General features: G+C 42.0%; 1 protein-coding gene across 3 annotated transcripts in view; it reads right to left on the bottom strand.

The window, feature by feature from the left end:
- The window catches only part of PIK3R1 (phosphoinositide-3-kinase regulatory subunit 1), a 95251-nt gene that overhangs the window by 36777 nt on the left and 37286 nt on the right, over window positions 1-21188 (bottom strand). The window contains exon 1 of one of the 3 annotated variants that reach the window (XM_089653484.1): window positions 4818-5071. The exons of the other annotated variants lie outside the window; for them this stretch is intronic. Coding sequence (XP_089509610.1) covers window positions 4818-4959 — 142 coding nt within the window. The 5' untranslated portion in view covers window positions 4960-5071. Of the gene's footprint in view, window positions 1-4817; window positions 5072-21188 lie in introns of those variants that run through there. 3 annotated transcript variants of the gene reach the window in all.

The following is a 21188-nucleotide window of genomic DNA, read 5'->3' as shown; positions in this document are numbered from 1 at the left end:
AGAAGGCTACATTCACACTAGCCTCGTTAGCAAGCAGCAGACAGGCGTTTGGGAAGCGTTTTAAGCGTTTCCCAAACGCCTGGGAAAATTCTGCACATTGCAGCACATAGTGCTGTTGAAATGGGAGCGTTAGCGTCGCGTCATGGCAAAACGGATGCCTCTGGTCGAGTCAGGAGTTGAAGTCTCCTATTCAAGTCTATGGTGCCGCTCCGCAAACGCCCGCCTGGCCAGCATTTGCGGTGTGGTTGCAACGCAGTTGCGGGCATTTGCAGAGCGTTAACACCATTCAAACTTCATTATAGGTGTTTGTGGGCCGTTTTTAACGCTTGTCAAATGCCTAGCAACCACCGCTAAACTGCGCATGCAGCGTTTGCAAAGCGGACCAACGCTTGTCAAACGCTATAGGGGCATTTGGCAAGAGTTGGAAAAACAGTCAAGTGTGAATGAGCCCTAAGAGTTCTGCAACCTCACCATAGTGAACCGTACTGCAGTCACACCTCTTCCAATCGGTCCTGGTTCACACTACACAAACATTAAACTAAGGCGATAAGCCGCACACAAGCCAGTCAAAGTTGTTTTCGTCAATCTTTTTGTAAAAAAAAGATAAAAGTTCTTGATCACATTTCCTATTATAGAATGCTTCCACACGCTCTCCCAACAGAGATTACAAGCGCCCATGCTGACGCAAATTGCAACCATGGTCCACTGCTTTCACTATTGGGAAACTTTCCCTAAAGCAGGCCATAGATGATGCGCTTTGTTTTCCTGCACCCATGGATTGCAAAAAAAAAAAAAAAAAAAAAAAAAAAAAAAAAAAAAAAAAAAATCGCTCAATTGCCTCATCAACACAGTCTGTGTTGATGAGGGAATCCCTCCCGTGGAGCAGTTGTGTTCTTCCATCATCCACGGCGAGAGAACACGATTGTTAGCGCCTATAAACACTGGCAATAACTGCATGAAACATCCAACATGCTGGTTGTACCCAAGTCGTACAACAATCAAACTGGGTACAATCAGCCTGGCCATAGACGGCTGGAATCTTGGTTGGTCCCTGTTGAACTGGCCAGAATTTGAACCATCAATGGTCGGCTTAGGAAAAACCATGCAGTTGGAGAACATACATGGAGATAGGAAGGGGAAGTAAATTAGAAAAACTGAGATTTAACAATGGATAAAAAAAAAAAAAGCTAGAAGGGTTTTTTTTTGTTTTCTAAATGGGAACTGCTTATGATCCACGGAGCTTTAGCAAGCTAAATGTCATTCCGTAAGGTTTAGATGTACTTTTAGAAAAATCAACCATCTGGAACCATGTACGCTCTACGACACCTAGACACACAGACAGGTCCATTCAGCTTACCACAGGCCAAGAAGGACCGTAACTAAACCTGCGCCAAACCTGGCCGTGTTATTAAAAATTCCAAATCGCCAGTTGCTCGAAAAGATATTTCCAAATGACTTGCTTCCTTTGTCCTGTAACCCATTTAATAACTTAGGCATCCAAACGAAACAAAACCAAAGCCCCATAAAGAAAAAGCATTCATTATACTGTCAGGAGACAAGAGAACAATTAATCCTCTGCTTACAGGAATTAAACAATAACCCCTCTTAATCCCGTGCAATTTACAGGCAAGCAGCTACCTCGGACTATATTGCAAGCATTTAATCTTTCTGCTCTCACAGGCTGGTGGGACTTGCATAATCAGCACTGGAGTGAAGGGCAAAGTGCACCCCGTGCTTCTCTTCAAAGATTAATTCCTTGAAGGAGAAACGCATGCAGATATAAAAAACACGGCCACTTGGCTGCCTGGAATTTCCACAGAACGTCCACAAGTGGAACCCATTCCGCTTTGAAGATTATGAGGCTAAAAGCTTGTATATGATCAGCAAATGCAATCAATGTTATGTTGGAAAAACTATTTGGAAGCAAAACTTTTTTTTTTGGTTTACTTTATACTAAAGCATTGAACTTGGCTTTCTTTTTTGCTAACTTTAATCAATGAAATACGATTACAGATCGGTAAAAGGTGATCATACAGATTCCTTTAGCACCTCAATTCCACACAGTCAAAGAAAAGGCAGCACATGGGTTAAAGGTTGCATTTGTACCAATATGTACACGTGTTTCAGATCACACTGGCTGACGCAAACCAAAGTGAAGCCATTTTGGGAAGAAGACGACAATTTTATAATGCTGAATTCTGAACATAATTCTTGTTCTGTAACAATGGACCACCCTTAAGGTTCTGCATTCCCCATCTTGTCACATGCCAAGACATTGGGGCATTATGTCTATGTGCTTCAATCCTCAATTCAGTTTGCACAGTCTAGGATGCTGACAGTTCACTCCTGCAACCTTAAATCCTCATGCACACGGGGCGTCTTTACAGCGGCTGTTTTTGGCTTCTGGCAATTTATTTCTACAGCCATTAAACTCCCCAGCATGTTATTCTATGTGTCCATGCATACACAGGCTTTAATCAGCATTTTTTTTGGCAGGAGCCTTTTCTGGCTGGAAAAAACCCAGAACTAGTGGGTTTCAAGAGGAGTTTTTCAGTTGTAAAAATGCTCTAACTGTGATAAAAGATGAAATCCGCTAAAAAACGCTGCTATCAGGTGTTTATGAGCCTGAGGATTTTGTGGGAGTATAAGGGCTATATGACTGTTTTACCAACTCTTGCCAAACGCCCCTATAGTGTTTGGCAAGCGTTGGTCGCTCCGCAAACGCCACATGCGCGGTTCAGCGGCGGTTGCTAGGCATTTGCAGAGCGTTAAAAACGCCTATAATGAAGTTTGAATGGTGTTACCACTCCGCAAACGCCCCACAACCGTGTCGCAACTGCACCGCAAACACTGGCCGGGCATTGGCAGAGCGGCACCATGGACTAGAATAGGAGGCTTCAATGCCTCCTGACTCGACCAGAAGCGTCCGTTTTGCTGCGACGCTAATGCTCCCATTAGAACAGCACCATGTGCTGCAATGTGCAAACGGTAAAAATGCTTCCCAAACGCCTTTCTGCTGCCTGCACACAACACTAGTGTGAACGTAGCCTTACTTTGCTAAAAAACGCAAACGCTGAAAAACTTAAAAAAAAAACAAAACTGAAAAAAGCGAAACGCAAAAAATCTAAAAAATGCAAAAAAAACCTCATGTTTTTATTGCAACATTCTACAGCTAACGCTACTGGCATTTTTATAACATCCAGTGTGCATGAGGCCTATAGCACACCATTGTTCCTTAGCTCCCATTCACACCTGAGCCATTTCAGGTGATTTTGGAGTATTTTTTTTCCTGAACACATGTTCTTTGGACACTTTCAGGCATGAGCGTTTTTGTTTTAGCCAATGGAAAGCTAGTTACTAGGAGAAGAAGAGGCTAGAAATCACACAAAAAAAAAAAAAAAAAAAAAAAAAAAAAAAAAAAAAGCACCCTTACAGGCATTTTTCAGGTGCCCCCCTTCAAAGTCTATATGGTCCAAAATCACACAACTCTGGCCCAAAATAACTCAAGTAGTTGGGAGTTTCAAACAAACAGCTTTAAGCGACACTCGGATGGGAAGGGCACAACTAATCATAATGGGAATCTTCATGTTGAAAGCTGAAGTACTTTTGGAAGCACTTTAAGGCTAGGCTCACACTTCTGCAGGTTGTGGCTGATGCATTGTTCTAGTGCATTTTGTAATGCAGTTTGCATTTTTTATGTGTTTTGCAGTTTTTGGATGTGTAAATGTTGAGAAGAGGTGGTGCCTGTTGTCATGCAGGACAAAAATGCAATCTGCTTCAGGCACAAAAGTCCCTGACTCTTTCCCAAAACCGCACCAGTTGAAAACGTAGATGTGAACGTGACCCATAAGAAATCAGGTTAAATGGACTGTAGTGCATGTCTTCAAAAATGCATTGGTGTGTAGTTAGCCTACATCTGTCAGGTGTGAATAGGGTCTAGACTATTATTAAATAAGCTACAACACATAAAATCCATATTAAACCTCGAACCTTTATCAAAACTGCTAAACTGGATGCAAACAGACAAGAAAATAAACACTGTGTTCCAAATTTAAATGTCTATAAAATTTTCCTTTTTAAGTATTAAAAAAGAAAAAAACCCCCAAAACACACACTTTGGCATTCTCAAAATAACAGAAGTATAATTCACAAGAAGCAACCGATCAATAAGATCTCACTGCAGTAGACTCAACCAAGACTGGTCGTCGATGAGCACATTGCTAGCTCTCTATGCAATCTAATGGATAGATGTGGTAGTAGAGTATCTACTAGTATCTAATAGTAGAGAAAATCTTTACGATCTTGAGCCCCCCTTCCACTTTCCACCCCATGAAAAGCATGGAAGTGCTGAGAAAGCTGCATTTCAATGTCTCCAGGCATGAGTATGAGCTGTGAAAATAACTCCCTATGCATCTCATTGCTAGCTGTAAATGCTAATGTAGGATTCTGGAATGGGATTGTGAATAGTGCCTTTTCATTTAGGAAAGCAGACAGGAAATGATAATCGCTGAATTGTAAAAGGGGGGGGGGGGGGGAGAAAAAAAAAAAACACGCTGGCAAGTCAAATGCTGAAAGCCAACAGAAAAGAAGGAAAAGGCAGCCATTAAAAATGTAGAAGTCCACAGTATGAATGACATGTCCGCAATGCAGGAAGAGGAAGCCAAAATTAGCACACAGTCTACTTTTTAGCCATTTCTCTAAGCCCCTCGGCAGTTTCCTCCAGTATAAGACTTAGAGAAGTCTCCCTGCAACACAGCACCAATCACTGCCAAAATAACAGCCTGAAAATCAAGAAAATCGAACAGAACATCTTATACCTGCCAACAAAATTTTCGCTTGCTTGGCATTTTGAAAGACAGCTTGAAGCTTTGGAGCCCCAAATCCTCCTTTGAGAAACTTTGCCACCTTGTTGATTCCTTTGCTGCAGTCCGCTATCAGCTTTTCACTTAGGGCAATCATTTTTCCCAAAGTCTGATGGACTTCTTCATCCAAGAAGACACCAGCAGCGCCCGAGCACCATTCAGAGCTCCTCGCTCAGGGCGTTGATCGGTGTGAGCCGTCAAAGCTGCAGCAGGTAGTAGAAGAAGCCCGTCTATGACATGTCATCCACGCAGCATTTTCCACTAACTCTATTTTTACTTTCATGGAGTGGCAGGGAGCAAATCAGTTGGCCTCATAGCTCAAGATGCCCTCCAATCCCCTGGCTCTTGTCTCCTGGTAACAGAGACCGGCCTGAACAGAGACAGTGGGGCCGACGGCATACCTTACATTTAGAGGCCTGCCAACATAGCTACACAGTGCAAGATGAAACCGGTTCACAGCTGCACCTTTTGGAGAGCTTCTCAGTAGAAAGAGATATTATAAAGCCAATACCTGGCACAGCCAAATGGAAACTTAAAGCTTCTATATTTGTTTCAGACTCGCATACCTGAGCCATAACACTAGTGCTGTCTGATGTATGGGGAGATGTCAAAGAATCAATGTAGAAGTGTGTGCAAATACAAAGCAGAAGACAGCCTAGTAGATGTTGCATTTAAATGCACAGACATGTACAGTGTACCCAGCAAGGCGGCTCGTAGACCAGAGCAACATTTACCACGTAGTCTGCGTTAAACATCCTGACATCACTGAGCATGCGCCATCGAAACAGACTGCATTCTGTGAAAGTGATTGTAAAGGATAATTTTTTATTTAAAAAAAATAAACATCTTATTCGGACCTGCAGCAAGCAGCGTGTATGGGGGCACTTGTGCGTGCTTGCTCCTGAGTCAGCTGTGTCCACAGACACACATAGCATGACACAGCCCCGCCCCTTGCACCCACTTCACTGGCTGTGATTGACAGAAGTGGGAGCCAATGGCTTCCGCTGCTGTTTCTGAGCCAATGAGGAGGGAGAGAGCCACTGCTCTCCTGCACATTGCTGGATCCAGATCAGCTCAACTTTGCTGTAGGAGCCCCAAGGCTGATGTCAGATTGGCAATGTGGCCACTAGCAACATAATGTCAGTGGAAGGGCTACTAAGAGGTTGCCTGTCTGTCCTATGGTATCGCTTCCATTGCAAGAGACTGAGATTCAGCAGCGTCCATAGCCAGCAGGAGGGCGATTCTGTAGTGAATGGTTCTATACTGCTCCTGATTTGTCACTAGTAGCAGAGTCGCCCTTTTGACAGCAGTCTAAAAGTTGCCTATGAACTGTCAGAGCTCTCACTTAAAAAAAGGCTGTAAAAGAGCTGATATTTGTTGCTTTTATTTTTCCTCTGAACTTTTACCAATTCACCACTCCTAGAAGTAAGCTTATCTCATTTCTTTGAAGAAAAGGGGAGCATGAATTATCAGTCTCAGAAATGTGAAGCATGGAGGAAATCTCTGCAAGCACTAAAGGAGAGTTGCGGCTTTATAGATTACTTTAGATTGTAAACTCCATGAGCACGGCCCTCCTATTCCTTCTGTATTGAACTGTGTTGTATTTGTACTGTAACCCTTTATACTGTAAAGCGCTGGACACCATATAAATCCTGATTAATAATAATAATTACAGCCTTCTCCAAATTCTATGTTTTTATTTCAGTACTGTCTGGCCTGTAAGGGGTCGTCAAACATCCCAAACAACCAAGGTTGGCTCCTGCACAGAAATGAAGGGTTGATCTACTAGTGACTGAAACATCTACAATTATTCCTGCCGCTGTGCCCCCCAAATCATGCCTCTCTTAAAAGGTGAACTATTGAGACAAACAAATATTTCATAAATACACAAGGCATGCGTGTTCTTACTTGAATCTTGTGCATTTCTTCATTATCTATCCACTAATCAGGCATAAAATGACTCCTGTAGTTTGCTTCTGTCCAGTAGTCCTGGTAATAAAGACTGGTCAAAACTGTACTCTCTCCTTGTGGTGCAGGGTGACAGATCTTGCATCAGCCAGCCCTGCTCCCCCCCCCCCCCCAACACTTAGCATAGGTAGCAAAAGTATTAAAATCTGTCTTGCAGTGCTTCAATGCAGCATAGTGTGTGGGGGTATGAGGGATCTGGGTGGTCGGAGTGGCAGGAGTACCTTGAACACAAACAGGATTTTCAAATTTTTTTTTGGGGGGGGGGGGGGCACTTGTGTAATTTAGTGGTTTACCTGCAGTTCAGTATTAAAAACTTATGATGGTGGAGGATCTGTAAGAGCATCTTCCCCATCTATGGCCGATCCACATCTTGCGTGAACCCCAGAAAAAAGGGGGTTCCACTTCAACTTTATTAGACTATTTAAATTCCTGAAATTGTTGCACAACCACATATTCTGCCTGGGCAATACAAGCTGTCCTTTTCTGGGCAGCAGACAGCCTACCTTTCATGCCAAGAAGTCAGAGAACTACTGCTTTCCTAATCACAACCCTGGTCTAAAGAGCAACTGCAGGTGAATGGTCTGGGAGGTGTTGTACATCATGTTCGACAGTTGAAGCCTCAGTAAATTTATAAATTATGAGCTGTCACCCACGTTTTATCTGCTATAGAATATACTTCTTAGAAATGGGAGCTATAAATAAGAGAACAGATGGCTTTTGTTGGCTCCAATCAAAGCAGACACTTTCTGGAAGGAAGCCCCAAGGAATTAACGCTGGCCTTAGTTATGCTGCCCCCTACATGTGTCCTCTGCATTAAGCAGCTCACAGCACTTCAGATCAAGAGCTAAAATAATGCCAAAAACAGAGATTGCTCCAATTTGGGTTTAAATCCCACAGAAGCAACTTATTCCTTAAGCAGATTTGTTCAACAGTTAAAAGAACCAGTTATAAAGACACAGAAGTTCTTTGACATCAAAGATTCGGAAACTTAAAATACAGCTTGGGAAAAAAAGCTAAGACACCCAAAGTACTTATAATACCAGAACGTTCCAATGCAAGTCACTTGTGGGGCTTGAATAATGCTGGATTTTGGTAGAGCACATGGTCAGGAGGGGGAGAGGAATATCCCAAATACTGGACCCCACTGTCTTACTGCTTACATATCTATGACACCAGATTAAAGACAGTGCGTGAACTGTAGAGTAAAGAGATACCATCTAATGGCCACTCTTCACCTGAGGTCCGTCGAACACTATGGAACCTCCAGGAGCTGCTAGGGGTTCCTTGAGCTGTGGCTGATTGACATCCCCGTTTGATGGTGCCTGCATAGTTCTGGGGCCGATGCCACTTGGCAAAGTCAGCGGCGTGACAACAATGATTTTTAGCTGTCTGTAAGGGGAGGCATTCTTCATCGAATACTAATGCAAGGTGCAATTTTCACATTGACACAAATTAATTAATTGCAGGGGTTCCCTGAGGTTTAAAAATTATTTTAACGGTTCTTCTGGGGTAAAAGGTTGAGAAGGGCTGATCCAATGTCTAAGACCTACTCTGGCTTAAAATATTTGAAAGTATACTTAGCACAGAAAGAGAACTTTTTCTAAAACCTGGACCATGCACAGGGGGAAACCACAATGCAGACTTGCAGACAATGCCTTAACATGCAACCTTTGGGTCACATGGAACAAGAGCATTAGGAGACCTGCAAGGTATTTTACAATCTACTTCCTTTTCCACGTCTCCCTTGTATACTCTGGTTGACTAAAATAACCCAAGTTCCACTGAGGTACTGAATTCGATATATGTAAGACAAATGGATGGAGACTGTACCAACAGATCCCAGTAGCCAGGAAACCAATGAACGTATAACAAAAAAAACCCCCCAAAAAATAAAAACACATTGTAGCTGGCACCATTGATCAACATTTTCTGTTTATTGGAAGCCTACTCCATTGGTAGCCAAAAATGACTTCCAGAAATTTGTGTCTGAATGCATACGGCCCTAAATGCAAATACCACTCGGTACAGATTCAGCCTCATCCGGCCACAGCATATTTTGCTCGGTTAGGCTTTGATGCCGATGCTGGGCCTATGCCTCCTTGAAGCTTAAAAACACTGGATTGGACATACAGGGCTTAAAGGATAAGTTCACCTTTGGAACATGTTACACCCGTTTTTTAAGGGTGAAACATGTAACATGTTCCCAAAGCTTCAGCCGTGCCTGCTACACCCCCCCCCCCTCTGATAGACAATACAGGGAAACGTCTCCCCGTTCTGTGTCAGATTTGAAACCAGCGTCACTGATTTACGGAGTTCTGTTAATGAGTGCCTACAAGTCCCGGCAGCCTTAGCGGTTGTGGGCTTGCAGTTTTCAATGAGCTACCACGGCACTGTGGAGCACCGTGGTAGTTCACGGTCACTTCCAGTCAGTATATCTGCTTACTCGTACATCCCGTAGGGCAAGCAGATAGTCTGACAGGTCTGCAGGAGACCTGCATATCATCAGCAATCTACTGATTGCTGGTGCAATGCTTGACAGGCTCCTTTAGACAAAAATAATAGATGCACATTTTTTTTACCTGCAAAAAAAAAAAAAATGTGCATTTATTATTTTTGCCCAAAAGGTGAACATATCCTTTAATGCACAGTGTGCATGCTACCTAAATAGGGACTTTAGGCAACATTTTAAAGGTCATCATCAGTATCAGAGCAACCCCAATCTTGTAATAGAAAGAGCTGTTGTGCTTACACACTCTTAGGTGATCTGCCTAGATCAAATCAGCTCAACGGACATCGTGTGTGGAGTCCTAAACCATCCAACCTTTGTACCAATGCAGACCACAAAAAAAACTAATGAAACAAAGTGAGGTTTAAAAAAAATAGAGACTGGGTAAATGTATATTTAGGAAGGACATTGTTAAAATTATTACTTATATAGTAGCTGTAGGTCACCCTTGTACATGATCCACCTTGGCTGGCAAAGGGTATAATTCAGGATTCTTCTTTATCTTCTAGTTTGGTTCCATGGATACCAGTCCTATACTTCTATAGGCGATGACAGGGGATCTGCTTTTTGAAAGGGCAATGCTGCAACATAGTACTGTAGCTGCACACAGGGAGGAGGGAAGGGAGAAGGTGACCTGAGCTCAGGGTAGAAGAGGAGACCAATAAATATATCTGGCTAGCTGACATACATTGACAGGTCAGGTCAGGCTTTCTGGCGAAGTTATTTTTACACTCTGCATCAGTTTCTTCTGCACTAGATATTTTCCACAATAAACTTTATTTTCGATGGTATTTATTACTGGTTGAACCACGCAGGTGAAATATGTGCCATAATAGAAGTCTACCCTGCATGGTCTGTACAACTCTTCCAGCAGGGTGGGCCGCGAGGCTCATTAGGAAACCTGCAGGATCATTAATAATTAAAATGACAAGTAATCCTAGCTAATAGCAGCTAAACTGTAGGAGGAATATTTATCCATGTCACTTTCAAGCAGAGTCTACAGAGTGCTCTGCCCGCTTTCATGACTCCTCCACAGTACTACACAATGAAGGTAATTTATAGGTGGAGCAAAGCAAAAGGTTTATTGCTGACCAAATGACACTTTCTAAGCTGCACTTAACAAAAAAAAAAATAGATGCAGTGCCACAACTTGTTATGCACTGCCTAATGCATGTCCATACATATTATACTACTGTACTGTACAAGGCCTCATGTACACGGGGTGTTTGGAAAACTCTTCTGAATGATGGAAACTGACTGCTGGAAAACACAGGTTAAAAAAATGTCAGTTTAGCCGTGTTTGCATACCGCGTTTATGCGCGTTTTTTAAAAGATAACATCAGGAGACCTTCCAAAATGCCCAGAATGCACTGAAAAATAGTAAAAAATTAACTATTTCAGACATTTTGAGAGGAATAGAGAGAGCAAAAGCAGAGAGATCACTATGTGTTGAGATGACCTGTCTTTTCTGGTTGTATTCACTATGGATCCCATCATGAGCATAATGCCATTTTTTCCTTCACGCGAAACCTGGAACTGACTGCGCTGGTGTACCGGGTCCATTTGAACACATGGAAAATGCTTTGCATGCATTTCTGATGATGAAAAAAGGCTCTGGACAGCATCTGGACATGGAACAGTTAAAAAACGCTTCTAAACGCAAACACTAATAAATACGGTTAACCGCGTTTACAAGTGTTTGAAGCGCTGGTAAAATCTACTCCTGATTGCAAGTTTGGTGCGTTAAAAAAAAACAAAAAACGACTAAACTCAACTGCCTGTAAACGACTATATGTACATGGACACATAGGAAAACATTAGGGAGAGTTCAGGGGCTGCTGAAAAAAACACTGAACAGCTCCTGAACGTCAGTTTAGGAGCTGTAGTGTACATGAGCCCTAAGGGATTGGCACAAGGCCCGAGTACTGTCACTGTAGCAGGCCACATACTTCTATATACCTGACAGTGTGGCTATTTGCACCAGCATGCAACATAAAATTTACTGTGTGCCCCTATTTAAAAGAAAAGAAAAAAAAAAGGATAAAAAAAACCCCTAACACTTAAACATTACAAATGCACACGCTCCTAAGCAGACAACCAATGCTGAGCCATAAAGCCTCCACATCAGTCCTAGCTGCTTGGGGCTTACATCCAATCTTTCCATTGATTTGACACAAGTCATCAGCTTGTTTCTGTACTGAAAGCGGAATCCAGTGTATCTGAAGACGACTCATAAAAAACAAAGTCCTCTAACAATGTTAGGCAAATGCCAGAAATAAGAAATCTTTCTTATAACAGTAGTGACATCAGTTGAACGGCCTGCTTTGGACATGTCTGCCCCATACTCCTATGTGCAGACCGGAGAGATGCCTTGGTGAGTGTCACCAGCAGTGCAAAGAGAATGGAGGCCAGTGACATATTCTGAACAATCTCAGCACTAATGCAGGCATTACATGGGTCGAATTCCAAATGAAATTTTCTTTTGAAAATCGTAACTAAAGTTTCTTTTGAATTTCACACCCTTAGTGGGCTGCAGCAGCATCAGCAGATTTTCGTGCGGCCATCGAGTTTGAGTGATCGTGTTGGAAATTTCTGGAAGAACAAACGAATTTCTAATCAATGATTGGAGAATCGTGCGAGAAATATAATCGAAAAATAAATGAGCATGGCTGCCTGCCATGAAAATTATTTTCTGTAGCAACATGGAGATGAGATTGAAGGCTTGGTTGGTTGAATTTAGAAATCAATGGTAGCACCATTGGATTACAAAATTTACCAAATTTCCAATTTTCTAAAGAAAATTAGTTCAGCAAACAGCACGTGTTTTTATTTTACTAAACGTTTGGCAGGTGATATGGTTCACATGTGCAGTCAGCTGTTTGCATGGAGTTGTCTTTTAACTAGCGGGTTACATTTTTTTTAGTGTTCTGATAGTTTGACTGACAATTACTTCATTATTCCACCATGCAACACTGTACCCAAAGGAATTTAATTTTCGTTTTGAGATGGAGCTTTCCTTTGGTGGTATTTAATAACGTTTTTATTATAAAATAATAATGGCAGGACAGGACAAACTTCCCTGAAATGATTGACTTTTAGAAAGTAGAAACCCCATGATAATCACATTTTTTTGCCACAATTTTTGGGAAATGAAGAAATATGCTGGTATTGAGGTGGAACTTACATACTATCCACACTTAGCCTAGGTTCACACTACTGTGGGTTGTGCATCCCGCCTGCTCGGGCATGGTAGACCATTTATTTGAATCCCAGCAGGAAAATTTCCCCATAATTCCCGCACCCGCAGGATGAGTTGTGGGGGTGCCATTCAGAATGAATGGCAGCACCGCTAGTCTCATAAGAGGAGCATATTTTGGCTGCGGAAGGTTGCGGGATCAAGTGCAATTCCTGCACCCACAACTGTGGGCAAGTGTGAACCTAGCCTTAGGGCTGATCACACCAGCATACACATTAGAATGAAGCTGCTGGTGTGTGGTAGGATGAGAGCAGTACCGATCCCAATGCATCACACCGTTCGCTTTTTTTTTTTTAATGCAAACTTTATTGGAATGTTACACAGACATTTCATCTACTGGCAGCCTTGCACCATTCAGAGGAGAAAAAAAATTACAAAAAAATTACAAAAAAAAAGAAAGAAAAAAAAATGTACTTCATGGCATACTTTTTTTTACAGGTCACACCATCACAGGCCATTCCCCTTGTCTTGTGGCGGCACCTCCATACCTGGTATGAACAAGCCTTAAAATAGTGACTAGAAAACCCTGCAAGCTCCATATGTTACATAACAGTCAATAATACGGTTTCTAAAATCCAGTGTATCCATTCTACATATTTGTAAGAATACATTGCCTAAGGCCGAGTAAGCTGATGCTTTCAATGTCTTTCACATGGAAAATAAAGCCGTCAGAACAAACTGTCATCTGACATCTTTGTCTGCCTATACAAGATAAGGCCTACAAAATGAGACACTATCTTGTGTGTACAGCCGCCTCCTGCCACATGGAATCATGCACACAGCCTGGGGCACGTTATGGAAGTGGCACTACAATTGTAAAGGAGGGGTGGCTGGGTTACTAGACTGAGATGTCATAAAACAGTGGGGTCCTTCGAAAATGCACTCTGAAGAATGCAAAATATGGAGTTCTGAGCTTCCTCACAGCAGAGGATGTGAAATCATCCTAGCCATTAGGAGGCTGCCAACATAACTAAGAGCGACTTCTTCATTTTCCACCAATCTGGAAATAAACTCGGCACATTTTTTTTTTTATTACTGAATTACTGTCATCTCGAGCCCAGAACAACAAATTGAAACCACATTCTACTCTACTGCTCTGGGAATTTTACAGTAATCCTGCCCTGCCCCAGCAGCAGGCAAAATAGTACCCCTCTCCTCTGCTACCCCGAAAACTGGTCCATATTGAGGCATTCGGTCGATGCTCTCTGACATTTTCTTCTCACCAACAGACTGCCCTTTTTTATCTTTAAAACGAAGGGGAAAAAAAGCCTACTTGCCAACTTAAACAGCAGTCTCCTCAGGCAATTGAATAATGAAATGCACATGTAGTTGCTTGCACGAATTTGACAGATGAGAACCTCTTAAACTCGGTTCAACTGTTGCACAATCCTTGCAATGGGGGAGGAGGACCAGGAATGTTCTCTGCACTGTACACACTAAAAGTAGCACCAATACGCAAAGAGTAAATATCAAGGAGGAAAGTAGATTTTGAAATGTGCTTTCTGCTGGAATACCAGACTGTCCTCTTGCCTCTGTTTACGGATTTGCTAAAACCCTCTCCATGAAGGTTAACCCTATAGCTGTAAAGTGTTACTAAACCCACAGCAGTAAAGTCAGTCTGTATATGCAGTAAAGCATGCTTGTTATACTCACTGTGGAACCTAAGGGGTTAATCCTCTGCATTGTGTAAAAATGCTGTATGATCCTGACTTCTTTGAACCTCCCCTTCTTACAGTGACCCCCTTTTATCTCCTGATAAGACATTATCGTGTGGAGTCACTCTGCACATGCTCAGTTTGGTGTGTATTGCTACAGGGGTTTTTCTTTTCCTTCTTGGGAGAGTGGTCCTGTGCTGATCACATGCAATCAGCAGTGTCCAGACAGAGGTCCTGCATCTTCCTAGAGCAGAATGAAAACTCCTACAAGCTTTAACATGTGCTTGGCTGGACACTGATAGAAGTCACCAGACTGCTCTAACTGCTGATGAGAGGGGTTAATCCTCTGCATTGTGTAAAACCGCTTTTTGATCTTGACTTCTCTGATCTTTCCCTTCTTCTAGTGTCCCCCTCTTTTCTCCTATGACATATTAGATTGTAAGCTCCAAGCAGCAGGGCCCTCCTAACCCTCTTGTATTGAACTGTATTGTTGCTGTATTGTCTCCCGTTATATTGTAAAGGGCTGAGCTGTTGGAGCTATATAAATCCTGTATAATAATATTGACTGGAGTCACTCTGCACATGCTCAGTTTGGTGTGTATTGCTAGAGAGGTTGTTTTTGCATTTGATCAGCACAGGGCCAATCAGCACTGCCCAGACAGAGGTCAGGGGTTCTGCATCCTCCTAGAGAAAACTCCTCCTACAAGCTTTAACCAGTGCTCTGCTGGACACTGATAGAAGTCACAAGACTGCTCTAACTGCTGATGAGAAAAGGTATTAGTAGTTTATATTTACTAAAATAATTGCATTTCCACATTCTGTGTACTGTGGAAGACCAGATATAGTGAATGCAGGGTCCGGGGTTTAGTAACACTTTAATGTTTCGGGGAGACAGTTGTTAAATTGGATGGGATCTTTGCCAGTCTCCTATACTGAAATCTATATTAACCTTAGTAACACAAAAATGTTGAAATCTCCAATTCAGAAGCAAAGCACCTCTGCATTACTGGTTGAGACGTTTTTATTGCTATCAAACAAGTCTGCAAAAAAGGGATCTATGTTTTTTCCCCCGCAGAGCTCTAAATCAGTTGTCTCCAAACTGCGGCCTAAGGGCCGGGTGTGGCCCTTTGCTACCCTTTATCCAGCCCTTGGGGCACTATTCCTCCCACTGAGACCAACAATGAGGCAGTACTTCTCATGAAACCAATGGTGGTGTACTATTGTTCCCACTAATACCAATGGTGGGGCACTACTCCTCCTCCTACTGACCAACAACCCTCAGGCCACGTTTATTCTCACTGATGCTGGGACCAGAATATTTTCTATCCTCACTGGCCCTAATCCAGCCCTCCTCAAGTCTGAAGGACAGTATATTGGCCTTTTGTTAGAACAGTTTGGAGACCCCTGCTCTGAATCTACATTGGCTCAAGCTTTAGCCGCTGGCAATAATTGCATGAAAAATCCGACAGGCTGGTTGTACCCAAGTTGTACAACAATCGAATTGGGTACAGTCTGCTTGCAGATGGTTCGAATATCAGCCGGTCCCTGATGAACTGGCGAGATTTTACCCATCTATGGATGGCTTTAGGCTAAATGTTCGACTGTTGACCAAACCTCAATTTGCTAGGCTCACAGTTTTTTGGATGCACTGCCTTATTATGCATTGCGTTAAGGTTAGGGTACACCGATATATCAGCAACCAAAATGTATTGGTCGAAAATAGTGTCATCGGCATTTTCCATGATTTTACCACGTTTGGGATGTGTTTTTCAAAGATCATGTGCCTCAAAAATGCAAAAAAGGGAACACGTGTGTGGTTTTTATGCGTTTTCAATGCATTTCAGGCCTGGTTCACATCAATGCAGTTTGTTTTACCCGGTTTGAAGTGCGCATTGCCTTTTTTTATACGCATTTTTGAATGTTCTTTTTGGGCCAACTTGTTGCTGATAACGTGCTCTCAACTTGCTGGTGGCAAAACGCATAAAACAAGTAACATGTGTGAGTTTACCGCATTTTCTACGCATTTCAGGTCTGGTCCAAGCCAATGCAGTTTGCGTTTTTCCATTTTGCAGTTTAACGCTTTTAAAATTTGTATTTATTTTTTTTTAACAACTTGTTGCTAGGCAGATTAAAAAGGCAAAAAACGCATAAAAAAATGCATCAAACACATGGAAAATGCATCAATAATGCACTACATGCATTTTCTGCAGCGTCTCCATTGAAGTCTATTGAACCAAAAGCACAATGTTTTGCAGTTACAAAAGTCCCTGTCCCTTTCCAAAAACACAGCAGCTCAAAAAAGCATTGATGTGAACGTGCACCATAGGAACCCATATTAAATGGACTGTAGGGCACTTCTGCAAAAAACACATTGGTGTGAACTAGGCCTCAATGGGGAGGTGTGTTTTTGCAGCGTTTTCTTTTTAACTTGCCAAATATGTAACAAAAATGCGGCAAGCAGGATTTTTAACACCACAAGGGCAACGGAGCAATGTGAAGACATACATTGTATTTAAAGGGATGCATTTTTCTTGAGCTTTTCTTGCACCATTCTTTTTAAATACAAAAGCGCTTCAAAAATTGCTCAGTGTGAAAGCAGCCTATTGAAAATAAATTCATGATATTAATTAAAAAGTCAAATATAATACATTTAAATTTATTTTTTTAAATAAACTGTCCATGTTGGGTTCAGTCAAATGCATTTTGAATTTTTGGTTTTGGTCCAGAATTTTCATTTCGGTGCACCGCTAGTTAAAGTGTGGTGCAGGACCCTGCATTCACTATATCTGGTCTCCCACAGTACACTGAACATGGAAGTGCAGTTATTTTAGTAAATATAAACTAAATACCTTTTCTCATCAGCAGTTAGAGCAGTCTGGTTACTTTTATCAGTGTCCAGCCGAGCACATCTGAACGCTTGTAGGAGTTTTAATTCTGCTCTAGGAAGATGCAGGACCCCTGACCTCTGTCTGGACAGTGCTGATTGCATGTCATCAGCACAGGGTTACTCTCCCAAGAAGGAAAAAAAACCCTCTGTAGCAATACACACCAAACTGAGCATGTGCAGAGTGACTCCACATGATAATGTCTCATCAGGATATAAGAGGGAGTCATTGGAAGGAGAGGTTCAGAGAAATCAGGATCATACAGCATTTTTACACAGTGCAGAGGATTAACCCCTTAGGTTCCACAGTGAGTATAACAAGCATGCTTTACTGCATATACAGACTGATTTTACTGTTGTGGGTCTAGTAAAACTGTATGGCAGCTCCTTCAAATTAATGGCCTGGCAAAGCACCAAAACCTGGAACTGAGGGCACACAGCAAAACACACAACAGATATAGATTTGATGTTACCCATTTTATCTCTCAAAGGATTCCAAATTTTGCCTAAGCCACTCTTCACAAACCTTCACTACTCTAAAGCCAGACAAGGACTCCACAATGTCCTCATAGTGACCATCGGCTTAAGCGCTGCGTAAATGGACGGCGCTATACAAGCACCTGAAATAAAATAAAAATAAATAAAAATCTCCTGTATCGTCTGTCTACTCATTAGCCTCGGCCAATTTATTTGGGAGAAAAAAGGCAAAAATGTAAGACTTTGACACATGCTGAGGTCCTTCTGTAGACCACACTGAGAGGACACTGCAAGATATTATCTCTAAGTCAAATATCTGACAAGAGGGATGTACTACTCTGCCCATACATGAGAACTTAAAGCAGAACTTCACTCTCAATCAACACTGACTTTTTCTAAGCCTTATGCTTCTAGCATTAGTAAATATGATATACTTCCCTGTTTTAAACTTTTTTTTTTTTTTTTACATTTCTTTAGTTATTTCTTTGTTTCCATGCCTAGTCAAATGGATGTAATACATCCCAGAAGTCTTCAGGAGGGGAGGGAGGGTTCTCAGCTCAGTTTATGCCTGAGCTAAGGGCAGATAGATTCCAGAAAGCAAATGCTACATGAATCATCTGCCCTTACTCAATATGGCCACTGCTGGGGGGTGTTTTCAAAATGATTTTTCTGCAAAATAAAGAATGGAGACATGGAGTTTGCTTTGAATATTAAAAATTAATTATATAGCAATTTTGGTTTGTGGTGCTCAGATGCAGTGCACTTCCACTAATATATAAAGGAACAAGAGGCTACAAAACTTGTGAAAACTTTAGCTTATAAAAACAAACATTTTTATGTTCCACATAACATTTCATCAGCTTCTGCTTTTTACTTTTTAAGCTCCTCTGTGCAAACTTGGTTGGAGAAGCTGACTGGGTGCTATGAGTAACAGTTCCCCTTTCAGAGACAAAGCCTAATCTAACTTTGGGTCTTCCAGCCTAGAAAATTCAACATCTTCACACTTACTGTGGTCGAGCAAGCCCTGGTTCACACTGAACGTGGCTTTGAAAGTGCGCTACTTTCTCAATTTCAAAGTCACTGGTCAGTGCGATTTCATGTGTGGCTTGCCTGACATCTGTGCGACTTCATGTACAGCTGTCTATGAAAGTGCCAAAAATAGTGCAGAAATCTTTTCAAAATCTGTGCGGCAGTCGCCTAGCTTTGACCGTTTTCATAGGCACAAATAGAGTGCGACTTGTCATGCGAATTTGAACTGTCAAAATTGCATGACAAATTGTATTGGGGGGGTTGACTGTATGGTCTAAACCAGGGGTGTCCAACCTTCTGACTTTCCTGGGCTACATTGAAAAAGGAGGAATTGTCTTGGGCCACACAAACTACACCAAGAAGGACAGCTGATGAGCAGAAAAAGTCGAGCAAATCACAAGTTAACGATCGATTTACCTTTTGTAATAAAAAATTACAAAAAAATTGAAAGAGGGCAACATAAAACTAGTGCAATATTTGACACGGTTTTTGATAAACGCATCAATATCTGGTTCGATGGATGTAGTGGCAAATTCTCAGTGAGATTCATCCTTGAATACAGTTGCTCACAAATATAGGTGCTGCTGAAGACATGAATAGTGGTGATTGAGAAGATAAAACTTATAAAAAAAAAAGTCCAGTAAAGAGACACTATCAAATTTTTCTTCGGCCGCATGTGTTCACCAAGTGTAAATGTATTTTCACAAAAACGGATTTAGTAGGACCATTGACCAGGCATAGATTGTCTATGGTATACAGTGGACACCCAAGCTGCTCTTTCTGGCGTGAAGTCTCATTCCATTTGGATTTTTAGCTTTAAGAGTCGCAAAGTGCTCAAACAGAATCTGAGAAAGCCTAGGTACACAGCTGATGCACCTAGAGAATTAAACAGGGTACACACTATGGGACAATCGGAAGAACGATCGTCTGATTTTCCACAAAATGTGTATATCATGATGTAACCAAAAATGGTATTAAACTTGTACGAAAGGGAAAGCGTTCTCTCCTGTGTACTATTTCTATGGTCGTTGCCACCTTCTTCTGGGTTGTTCTTTGCTTCTGATCTGATTCGCTTTTTTTCCTATTCAATTATCTCCATACGATTACTGTACACATTTAGCAAAAATCAGATGTGTTCATGTACAATAAAAAATTTCTAGCTTGCACCTTCAGGATTTTTCGCCCTAACAGTCGAAAGTCCTATACTAAACGATCAGATAATTGACTGATCGTTCCTCGTACAGAATTTTTCTTCCAATTTTCTTATAGTGTGTACCCAGCTTTACATATGAACCCCAACTTATCTAAAAGAATATTCCGGTGCCTCGCTGCCTAATGGCCAGATTACTGCTCATGAGAAGGCCCAGCTTGAAAAATTCTGACTCTGCAACTCGGCAGCTTCAGAGAGTTATCTCATTAGATCATAGACAGACAAGTATAAGGCTAGCCATTCACTTTTAGATTTCTCTTGTTCAGCCCATGCGGATAAGGAGAGCCATCTATTCAGACCGCCGTAGCACCCATGACTGCCTGAATACCCAGAAAAGGGCATCTGTCAGGATGCAGTCACTTACCAGCTGAAAAGTTTCTGCAGGACCATCATGACCATCTACTGGTTCCTAAGGCCCCTTCCACAAGTGGTGTCTAGCCGTGAGTGCAATTTCAGCATTTTACTGTGCCCTAGATATACAGGTCCAGTGTCCAGCCCTGCTGCCTGAAACCTGTTAAAGTCTAAGGTAGGCTGATATATGCTACTGGATGGGCCTGAACGATGAACTGGATGGCAGATGGCCAGCACATTGGCTAAATGGTTAGCACTTCCGCCTGGCAGTACTAGGGTCTTTGGTTCTCCCAACCATGGCGCCACCTGCTTGGATTTTGCATGTTCTCCCTGTGCCTGGATGGGTTTCCTCCCACACTCCAAACACGTGCTAGTAGGTCAAATAAATCCTGTCTAAAGTGGCCCTAGTATGTGTATGTAGGAATGCGAGTTAGGGGACTTTAGATTGTATGCTCCACAAGGGTTATGGACTGAGATATACACACACACACACAAATTGATGGTGCTATAAAAGTACCTGTAATAAATAATTAAGAAGAGGCACTTAGGGTCCTATGCATGAAAGGAAAAATGCATGGAACCCCAGTCTAGCCGCATAAACTTTGATAGTCTGCCGGGAGTGGGGCTGGACGCTGCATCTGTTCCTCTTGGACACACAAACACTGAGATTGCATGCACAGAGGCTGAAACACCTGTGTGCAAAGGGCCTGGGCTGCATTTACAAATAAGCAAGGCTTGACAAATCATTCCTGAGTCTAGGAACCAGGTGAACCATCCATGGCGCTACATTACTGAGCCATCTACTGGATGCAGTACATCTCAAAGCAAATTTCTTGACTGCATACTACACATGTAGTTTGAATTAAAGTGTTACTAAACCCAGGACCCTGCATTCACTATACCTGGTCTCCCACAGTACACACAACATGGAAATCCAATTATTTTAGAAAATATAAACTGCTAAATAACTTTTCTCATCAGCAGTTAAAG

This window comes from Staurois parvus, unplaced genomic scaffold (assembly GCF_062004578.1).
Source record: "Staurois parvus isolate SC_StPar_1 unplaced genomic scaffold, SC_StPar_1.0 ptg000714l, whole genome shotgun sequence".
Lineage (NCBI taxonomy): Eukaryota > Metazoa > Chordata > Amphibia > Anura > Ranidae > Staurois > Staurois parvus.
This window is presented reverse-complemented; position numbering and strand designations above follow the sequence as displayed.